We start from the raw sequence: 10,616 nt of genomic DNA, 5'->3' as shown, positions 1-10,616 counted from the left end.
CGTATGAGATTTGTACCTTAAATAAGTATTTTTTAATTTAACTAAATTACTTTTTCACACTATTTACGCTAGATTATTTAAGAAGTCAAAATGTTTAAATATTAATAATGTTAATCTGTAATTAAAATTAAAATAAATTGAGTTATAATTGGAGAACAAAAATATTTGAAAAGAATTTATATACGATATCTAATGCGAATATTTACGGTATTTTGCAAAGTTTTATAGCGATATACGTAATTTTTGTGTTACCATGTAAAAAAGATATAGTATACAATTTTTTTATATCTGGACAATTTTTTTTTTGTTAAGTTGGTACCGATTATTCATTCGTCTATGTATTTTATATGTCTATGGCCCCGCCAAATGACACCAGTTGCTCTCGTCTCATCTCTGTTTTACCGCATATTGCACTATTGCACATATACGTAGTAGACTCCGGTATTCGATGTCATGATGCCATTATAATTCACGATGACGAAAAAGAATATGTGGTAAACATTGTAGAAAGGGTCTCATATTTTTGAAAATTTCTGGACACGAATATTTTTGCAGTATATTTAGAGTGCTCCAATTCGTGTATACCTTCGCCTTTCGCGTTCGTCTGTAACAAGAGTCTCGCGTGTAATTTCAGTTATAAAGCGCAATACGAAATGACGACTCAGGAAAGTCAATTTGAGTGCGACGTGAATATTCACTTTGTTGTTCCGAATGATCAGGAGTCTGAAAATGATTGCAGCGAGGAAATGTGGCAGGCGTTTAACGTTCGTATATATTTTTAATTTTTTCTCTGTTATTGAGTTTTGGGCGTGTATTTTTTTCTTTTGTATTTCATTCTTTATATATGTATGTATGTATGCCTGTGACTCGCTTTTTATATCAGATTTAAATTAAAATGAACAAATCTTTTTTAAAAGTACGCAATAGAATCAGCAATTTTAGTATTTGTTATTCAACTGAAACAAGAAGAAACTCAACCAATTTATTTGAATTTGTATATGTGCAAATTTTTACAATTAGCTTTGTTCAATTAATAATTATAAATTAAAAACTTGAATTAAAATAGGCCAATGTCATAATATAAATATAAGCACAAGTCTTGAGAGTCAATATTGATCGTAAAATGAATGTCAACATCATAATTAATATTGAACCAAAGCTGATGCATGTTGGCATGCTTACATTTTAATTTAATATTTAAAATTTTATAGAATGTCTATCTTATATAAGATTTATATTTTTTTAAATATCTAATTGTATATTCTAATGAATTATATAAATTACCAAAGAATTAATTAAGAAGTTTTATTTTGTTTACATTAGAAATGTTGTGAACTTAGCTTGGAACCAGGATGGGTTGCTGAAAGGATTTGCGATAAGATGAAACCATCAAAAAACGATATCTTTATTATAGAAAAATTTAATGGTACTTTGTTTGAAAAGTTAAAAAATTTTAAATGCTCGTAAGTATACAAATAGCTAATTTGTACTGCTATAAACAAATTTAAGATATAAATAATTAGTTATTATTTTTATTTTATAATAACAAATATATATCTTATTTTAGTGTTATGTGAAGTAAATAAAAAAGAGTTAAAAAAACATTTATATTGTTAATTTATATTTTAGCAGAATAGTATCACCAAAGTGCTTGCTTATCTGTTTTCTAAATGGAGAACCGATTCCTGAAGGAAAGAGCCCAATATACACAACTGCTATGAGGGGAATGTGTATTTGTGTATCGGGTGTAACTCCAGAAATCAAGGTACAAATATCTTGATAGTTTTTATGAATAAACTATAGTTATTTCACGAGACGCCAATTTCCAAGTTTTAATTGTTATTGCAGAATCAGATACAAAAAAAAGTCGAATATATGGGAGGTTTCTTCACAAAGCAATTAAGAAGTTCTGTCACACATTTAATAGCAGATTCTGTGATGTCTGAAAAATATGAAGTATATATATACTTACAATATTTAATTATTCTTCAAATAATTTCTAATTAAGTTATATATGTATATGTAACACTACAATGCAATAATATGTTATTTGGTTAACCCCAAATATATTATTTAAGAATCTACATCTATCTTTGGTAATCTCTCTTCTTTTCAAGGGTGCTATAGAAATGAAAATACCAATCATGATGAAGGAATGGGTAGAAGCTGTTTGGGAAGAAAATTTGCAGAAGATAACTCCGGCAAATGATAAGATTTTTGATAAATATAAATGTCCAGTGTTTAAGAATCTAATAGTTACTTCAACAAATCTTTCCAAATATCAGAAAGAAGAAATTAAACGTTTGATACATAATCATGGAGGTGTAAGTTAAATCTTACATTAATTATAGCCGAAAGATGTCAGCAATTAATTTGAATTACATTTGTGTTTTGTAGACATTTATGGGTCCTCTCGATGGAACAAAAGTTCGAGTGGTTCTGGCTTCTGAAAATGGCCCAATGAGCGATAAGCTAAAATACGCTATGGATAACGATATTGCTTGTTTAAAACCCGATTGGGTGCATGAAAGTATTAAAGTAGGATACGCATTACCTTTCCACAATTTCATTATCAAATCTGTGAAAGCGTGTTCAACACCGGAAAAGTCGCATAGTATGTAACATATTGATAAAGAGCTATCTGTGTTAAATGCATAAATAAAATCGTAATTTATTCGCGAATCGATTTATCGCGTTTTTTTTTTATTTTTATTGCTGTTTTTTGAATTTATAATTTTTTAATAATTTTTATAGATGTTTGAATTGATTTTTTAGAATGAATAACGTATAATAATATTAAACTATGTGTGATGTTATATGTGATGTCGTAGAAAAAATATTTATTATTTTTTGGATAATTATAAATAATTGGACAAGAAATAATTTATTAGTTTAATATAGATAATGGCTTGAAATAATAATATTCTTTATATATTTTTCAGTTCGAGAAACACTTAACTGTTCTGAAATCAGTTCTATACCATATGATAAGTGTCACAATAATTACATAAACGAGACTTATAGTTCAACAATATCAAATTTCTCTACTGTGGATGCAGTACATAATAATTTTTCTAATAGTAAGTATTAATTAATTAAATATTAATTACCAAATTTTTCTACTGTGTATACAGTATTTAATAATTTCTCTAACAGTAAACACTAATAAATTTTGTTAATATAATTCTTGTGTTTTTTACCATATCGATTTTAAATGGAAGTATTTTTGTTTTTTTTCGTGCAGATGCTATGTTAAATGTTTTGGATCGACTCAGTGAAGCAAAATCGGCTGGACCATTTCTGGATGGATGTAATGTAAATCTTTCTTTACAATTCTTTTTTACACTTTTTCTCTCATTATTTTAATTTTGCAATTAATGCCTTGTTTTTGCAGATTTACCTCGCTGGATTTCCGGCAAATATCAAGGATAAATTGAATAAAATATTTAATATGGGCGGTGCGACACGTTTCGATGACATATCGGGTACTGTGACACACGTAATTGTCGGCGACGAGAATAAAGCCTCTGCGCAATTGAAAGCAATGAAATCGAGAGGTTTATGGTATGATAAAAAATAAGATTTTATTTTCTATTTGCACTTTAATCCATGAAAAAGATTTTATTTTTAATTTCTTTTAATTAAAAGATATTCTTTTGAAAAAGAATATTTATTTTGAATCTAAATAAGAGGACTGATCTGGAGAGGTCTGGCCTCTCAAAATTGATTATATATTGCACTCTGAATAACTTATATATTATATATTTATATATTTAATATTAATATTTATATATTTAATATTAATATTAATATTTAAATATACTTACCTTTTGGATTAATTAGTTTTATTTCTATAGTTAAAATTTAAAATTTTATTGTTTACATTTATTCTGCACAGTCCTTACATATTGAACATAGAATGGCTAGAGGAAAGCATGAAACTGAAACGGCCTGCACCAGAAGATCGCTTTTTGTTTAAAGTAAAAAGCGAAACACCTAAGAAAAATAATGAGACGCCTGCTTCTCCGCTCAGTCAAAAGGTCAATATAAACGTTTAAAAGCAATTAAAAATTTATGATATTCTCAGATTGTTGCAAAATGTCTCATTAAAACTATTTTTTCTCCTCTGCAGTTTTTTTTTTTTTTTTTTTTTTTTTTGCAAAAAGTTAGCTTTTGAATTATGTGTGAGTTTTATCTAATCATTTAGTAAAACGGTATATTAATTAATATGACAAACACACAAAACATTTTTGCATTGACAAATTGATATATTGACAAGGACTAATGTATGTGTTTGCATGCTACTTTAGAATTTACAAATGTTGCAACGACCAAAGAGGCCACCTATACCACCTTTCAACTTAGAAAAAGAAGTTGTACTTGCGAATGAAAAAGATCAATCTGATCTCGTGCAGCAATATCTGCAGAAAACTAACGGTAATAATATGAACTGCCTTCTGATATCTATATACTTGTGATACACATTGTATGCATATTTTATATGCATATTGTTAATTAATTAGAAAAGATTATAATTATTTTTGTGGGAAAATTTTTTTGAGTGTTTATAGATACTTTTTATTATAATTATAGATAATTGGATTACCGAGTGTAGTGACGCGAAGCCTCGTACGCCTATTTTGCAGGATAAAGACAGAGGTAATTCGAGTAACATCAATGAAACTCGCTCGGATACCACGCAAATTAAAAATGCGGAAGACGACAGCTCCGTACCGCTTAGCCAAAGCACGATAAACGAAAAGCTGCTCAGAGGTATAATCAAAAATTTATTCTCTTTTATTTCCATATTTCTTTGTTTTGAAAAACAAATAAAATGACTATATGTATCTATATATGTTATCGTTTAAAGTGTGATTAAATTCTCTATTCGTATTATAATGTTGAAATTGATGTTAGTTAATGGATGGTTGTTATCAAGAGATGTAATAGCACATATGTATATCTAGCATAATCTTGCAAAAGAAAGAGAGAAATATTATAGGGTATCCCCCTTTTACAAGATGAATTAGATTTTTCTTCTGGGAATAAATGATTGTATATAAATTCTTTATATAAGAATATTTTCTTAGAGAAAAGAAATGGCAATATCAAAGAGATACATTTTAAAGATTTAACTGAATAGAATGGTACACACAGGTTTGACATTCGTCGTGGTCGACTTCGATAACGAGGACAACAACGTGAAAGAAACGATCGAAATGTTGGGTGGACGCGTCGTCTCGAAAACGTACAGCGGTATTCCGGATTACGGGATCGTACCTATACAAGGAGCACTTTTAAAACACACAGTCAATGAAATTGTAACCGATTTATTTATCGTATGTATCTTTTAGAAATTTTAATTTTTCTTCAAAAGTTTTAATTTTATATCTTTTAGGAAGATATGTATGAATATATAAGACATTCTTCTTATTAATATCTGATACTTGATAATTATTGTGATGAATTATTAATATTGTTAATTATCGGTTTGTTAACAGGAAGATTGCATAAACCAGGAGCGAATTGTCGATGTTATGTATTATCACAAGCCGTTCTCTATTAGAAAATCTTGCAGTCCATTGTCGGGATGTGTTATAACGATGAGCATGTATACCGGCACTGAACGAATGTACCTTTCGGCATTAGCTAAACAACTTGGCGCTATGTAACGTATATTTATCAATCTATATACAAAAATAAATTTCAAGATTAAATTTACATAAGATGGATTAGAATTTACAATCGGTTCTGTTTTCGCGAGAGTAGCCTCTTGTTCTCCTATTACTGTGCAAAAAAATTTCGATATGTTTGCACCTATTACTCATTATGACAGCGATACTCCCGGTTATGCCGACTACATTTTGGCCAACAATTCAGCTGTACCAGTCGGTCATTGAGGACGCAAAGTCGGAAAATTGGATGATTCTATATAAGCAAGTATGTTGAAAATATATATTTTTTCGTAATTTTCAGATGTCAAGATATGTTTGCGCGGAAAGCTAACGCGGAGAAGAATACGTACGGCAGTACACACCTCGTTTGTCCAACTCCGGAAGGGAATAAATACAACGCCGCCGTAAGATGGAAACTGCCAGCTATCACTGCCGATTGGCTGAAAATTTGTGCTGAGCAATTAATGCTTGTAGACGAAACTCCATTTCTCGTCGGAGAAACAATGGGTAAATTGATTTATATATATATCAATTATTCTATACGTGCTCTATTCTTTCTCAAATTTCTCTTCTTTTTGAAATATCTGATTTAATGTAGAATATATGCAGTCAATTTCGAATTGCGAAGAGATTTCTGATCTCGATTTATTTTTCGATCTCTGTTATTGCGTTTGTATACATATAATTTTAACTTATTTGTTAAAAAAGCGCCAGATAGATCGAATATCAATACGAGCGAAACAACTCTCCAACAAACTCCATCGAGTGTTTACGAAAATAGAACAAATCTGGCAGAAGAGATCACAACGCGGACTATCCTTACACCGAAGCGCCATTTACCTCAAATCACGGTATTTACAGTATTATATTAATATTTCATTTATAACATCTATGTATATTATATTATAATATGTAACATAATAAAACTACAATTATGTATGTATATATGAATGTGACGTCAAAGCAAATCAAGTCAAGTCAAGTATGCTCATGAAAATTCGACTAATTAATACTAGAGCGATTAAAACTGTTTTGCTCCAACAAACCACAAGATTCACATTTAAAATTATAATTTTGATAATTTTGATAATTTTGAACATTACAGGAGATGATCTCTATCGAAACCCCATTAGTGAACAAGAGACTTAGTGCTGTAATGAACCAGAGCCCGAATTCTCCGTTTCACGTGTCTACTCCAGATTCTCCGTATGGACAGGTTTTTAAATCTAATCCATCACCAGACACACGAAAAGGGTGGGTCAAATGGGTGGACAATTTCCCTGATTTGCAAGTAGCGGAACCGCCCTTAAAACGACGCGCGCCTAGCACTGTGAGTATTATCCTTTCGCGATTTCTGATTACAAATTCAAATTAATAAGGTATAATTAAGAATTGCATTTACAGCCGCTCTCAGAGTTAAAGAGACAGTTGTGGGAGAAATTGAAGAATGCGGATCAATCTGAAAAGGTAAGATATAAATATTTTTAAAAGTCACACATAAATCTTGATTCAATATTTCGTATAGGGACAGGATAAATTTGTAATATTAAAATAAATCTAGCAGCAATGCAATTTTTATCTTAATATCAAGATTGCTTCAATTAACTCTATACATTAAATTGTCAGAGAGATGCATCAAATGAAACCACAATGAGACCGAATGATGATTCTTTTATGAAAAGAGCTGATGAGGAAAAGGCCAATCAGTTTAGCAAACAAGCTGCACCAACTCCCGAGCCTATTAACCGGAAACTAGATTTCGACGAAGAAAATAGTCCAGTGTCAAATAAATCGAGTAATGAAATAAACATGTACGTTTCGATTTGTTTCGAATAATTAGAATATAATGAGTGAGATAAGAGATAAAATACATAATAAGAGACAAGAAAATGGTTTGAATGGCATAGACGATTATTATTGATAAGATTAAATGAGATTAAAATTGAATCTTGTGATATAAACAGGCAAATAGCGAAGTTGGATCAAATGCTTCAACAAACACGTACTCCTGAAAATAGATATTCGTTGTCTGGAGAAAGTGCAAAAAAATACAACGAAGTTCCTGATGACATACAAAAGTGTGAGTACTCATTGTGAATACATATTATCAGATTGCAGAGACGATGTTTTCAATTTTGTATTATGTTCTGTATCACTGATTTATTAATCATTTTACAAATAGGTATAATAAAAGACTCGCAACCTATCGATGCTATCGTATGGGAAGATCCGAATCATCCAAAGCGGGTATGTGGGTTAATAGCTTATGTATTTTTTCTCTCCAAACAATTTCCATGCAATAAAAAAAAAACTCCGTCTTGGTTAGATGCATTTTAATACTTTTGTGCTTGAAATGTAATAAGATTTGTGGCTTATAATACAATAAAGAATATAAAAGACCAAAGTATAAAAAAATATGCAAATGCATGCGGTATGAACAAATTATAACTTTTGATATTTGATATAATAATGATAAAATTTCGTGAAAATTCGATTTGAGAAAAATTAAAATTTTAGAATTGTAGTTTAATAACTTTTAATAATTTATTTGCATATTGTAGCATTAATACACGTTATACTCCTTACACTGTTCATATTTACAGCTAACTTTAGACAAACAAACAAGTGGAAATATTCATGGCGATATGATTGAAGAACATACTGACAAAGATACTACTGAACATCAACTATCAATGACACGACGATTTATGCTCTCGGGTATAAAGGTATAGCATCTTCGAGGAGATATGTAGCTAGTTTTAATTTAATATATTGCGATCACTATACGTCAATGTATTTTAACAGGATAAGATAGTGTACGAACAAGTGATACACGATCTCGGCGGAGACGTGTCGACGGATTCAAAATATGATAATGGCGCCACGCATCTCTTATGCATTAGGCTCTCCAGAAATGAGAAGATGCTCGGTAGCATAGCTGCCGGAAAATGGCTCTTACATACCTCATATCTACGTGACTGTGAACAAGAAGGCAGATTTCTCGACGTTAGTATATTTGTTAGATATATTATATTATATTCAATATATTAACAATATATTTTTCGATCAATTAAGAATCCATTTTTTTCAACAAATGTTAATTGAAAATCGAAGTAGATAATCATTTATTGCAAAACAAAGTAGATATCGTGTCTATCAATGCAGACATTTTCGAGACGCGAAAAAACGTTATATCAAACTTAAAAATAGGGATATTTTTAATGATAAAAATTAAAATCTATTGAACAAGGTAAAATTTAGACAACTACAGTTTTTTTAGTCTTTAAACAAAATGCTAATTTCGAGTGTAGTACAGTTAAATTCCTCTTGATCTAAAATCATCAGGATGAAACAAATTCTTTATATTTGCAACTTTCTGTCAATTCTACTCATATTCTCTATTCTCGAATGGATAAAAATTTTAGGAAGAAAAATACGAATGGGGCAATCCGAAAAGCGAAAGTACGATCCCAGAACCTAACGGCAAAATCGAGCAAGCGATTGCGGCCGCAGCTTATAAGTGGCGGCTGAGATTGCAGAAGGAGCTGGACGGTCCGTTTTCCAACATGGTGGCACTGCTAATGGTCTCCGAGGACAAGCACGATCAGTTCAAGAGACTCATCGAAGCCGGTGGCGGTTCGGTAACGCAAGCGAGGTAAATATTCATCAATATTCATAAAGAAAAGAATTCTATTACGCATTATCATGCATATCTTTGATTTGATCACAGACCGCCATATGATGTCAGTTCGTGTGGACGCAGGATCACGCACTGTTTCGTCAATGTGAAACAGGTGAACAGTATCTCACTTTCTAAAATATATTACTTGAAGTGCAATATGGTTAAAACGGTTAATGGCTTTTCTCTCCTCAGTAATTTTGCCAGTATTTTTAAAAAGCGAATATATAATTTATATATATAATTCGAAATAATTAATTGATTACATATGTGTGTATATATATATGATATAAATGATATATATGAATGCGCTGAAACTTGAATGATGAAAAATGCTTATTATATTATGGTACACATGTATATTTATATATGTAATTGCTCATTTTTTTTTTTTTTTGCAAAAAGAAGACATTATTATTATTATTATTATTATTATTGTAAATACAGGTGAATCAACCTGTAGATTGGGCTATGCTGGCTAGCAAGGGTATCCTTTGCTTTTTGCCGCAGTATCTCAGCGATTACCTACTGGCGGTGGAGCCGCTCAATCCACGGGACTGCGTACTTCCAGAATTTAAGAAATATCTGACGTTATTGCCCAAATAGTCAGATCGGGATAACAATCACACTTAAATTTAAGCGAGAAAATATCAACGGCATTGTAAAATATACTATATATTACAACATAGTGTACATAGCGAATTCAGTGGGTATATAAACTTGATACCACCATGACAAATAGCTGAAATAAAGATTTTTTTTTTTTAATTAAGTGACTGCTCGGTAGATTCATTTATATGTATATTCATATATATTTTATTTTTATATATATATTTTTATTTATATTTTATTTATATTATTTTGATTACATTTATATCTTACGTATTTAATTTTCATTTTTTTAATTATTTTGTAAATAGGACATTGTTAAAAATTTTTATTTTTCACAGGAAGTGAAAAGAATATATTGTTAGAATTAATAAAATTGTATATATATTATTAATGCCACTATTATACAAACTATATAAAACAATTTTATACATATTTTTGATTACAGCAAGTAGACTCACCCTCATATCTTTCGATCAAAATATTTCCAATGACTTTTCTCAATAAAAAAATTCTCTGAATTAGATTCAATATCGAAAAAAAACATATCAAATGATATATTTTTGAAACGAGAGTAGGATTAAAATATGGTTAACTTGTATGGTATAATAATATATCGAAATACCGATTTTATATCTTCTTTAAATCCAGCA

General features: G+C 30.0%; 2 protein-coding genes across 3 annotated transcripts in view; one reads left to right on the top strand and one right to left on the bottom strand.

Annotated features, from left to right (window-relative positions):
• Positions 1-330: 330 nt before the first annotated feature.
• LOC115242300 (DNA topoisomerase 2-binding protein 1-A) lies at positions 331-10,122 on the top strand. Of its 2 annotated transcripts, none has more exons than XM_029818502.1 (27): positions 331-494; positions 635-764; positions 1,324-1,463; positions 1,633-1,765; positions 1,849-1,956; positions 2,118-2,324; positions 2,398-2,614; positions 2,943-3,080; positions 3,245-3,315; positions 3,395-3,564; positions 3,899-4,040; positions 4,311-4,437; positions 4,594-4,773; positions 5,158-5,339; positions 5,502-5,668; positions 5,977-6,182; positions 6,384-6,526; positions 6,781-7,005; positions 7,080-7,142; positions 7,302-7,486; positions 7,640-7,755; positions 7,858-7,922; positions 8,279-8,401; positions 8,481-8,681; positions 9,101-9,330; positions 9,406-9,469; positions 9,802-10,122. In XM_029818502.1, exons 1-27 carry the CDS (start codon positions 475-477, stop codon positions 9,958-9,960), a joined length of 3,912 nt encoding a protein of 1,303 aa, XP_029674362.1. In that variant the 5' UTR covers positions 331-474; the 3' UTR covers positions 9,961-10,122. The 2 variants fall into 2 exon arrangements, with proteins under 2 accessions (XP_029674362.1, XP_029674361.1); XM_029818501.1 differs by having other exon boundaries at positions 1,630-1,765.
• Positions 10,005-10,616, bottom strand: part of LOC115242301 (cytochrome P450 6k1-like) — a 3,524-nt gene continuing 2,912 nt past the window's right edge. Inside the window, exons 7-8 of the mRNA XM_029818504.1 lie at positions 10,589-10,616; positions 10,005-10,096 (exon numbers count right to left, since the gene is read on the bottom strand). The exon at positions 10,589-10,616 is cut by the window's right edge and continues 2 nt beyond it. Coding sequence (XP_029674364.1) covers positions 10,594-10,616 — 23 coding nt within the window. The 3' untranslated portion in view covers positions 10,005-10,096; positions 10,589-10,593. The remainder of the gene's footprint in view (positions 10,097-10,588) is intronic.

This window comes from Formica exsecta, unplaced genomic scaffold, assembly GCF_003651465.1.
Source record: "Formica exsecta isolate Colony F162 unplaced genomic scaffold, ASM365146v1 scaffold59, whole genome shotgun sequence".
NCBI classification, from domain to species: Eukaryota; Metazoa; Arthropoda; class Insecta; order Hymenoptera; family Formicidae; genus Formica; species Formica exsecta.
This window is presented reverse-complemented; position numbering and strand designations above follow the sequence as displayed.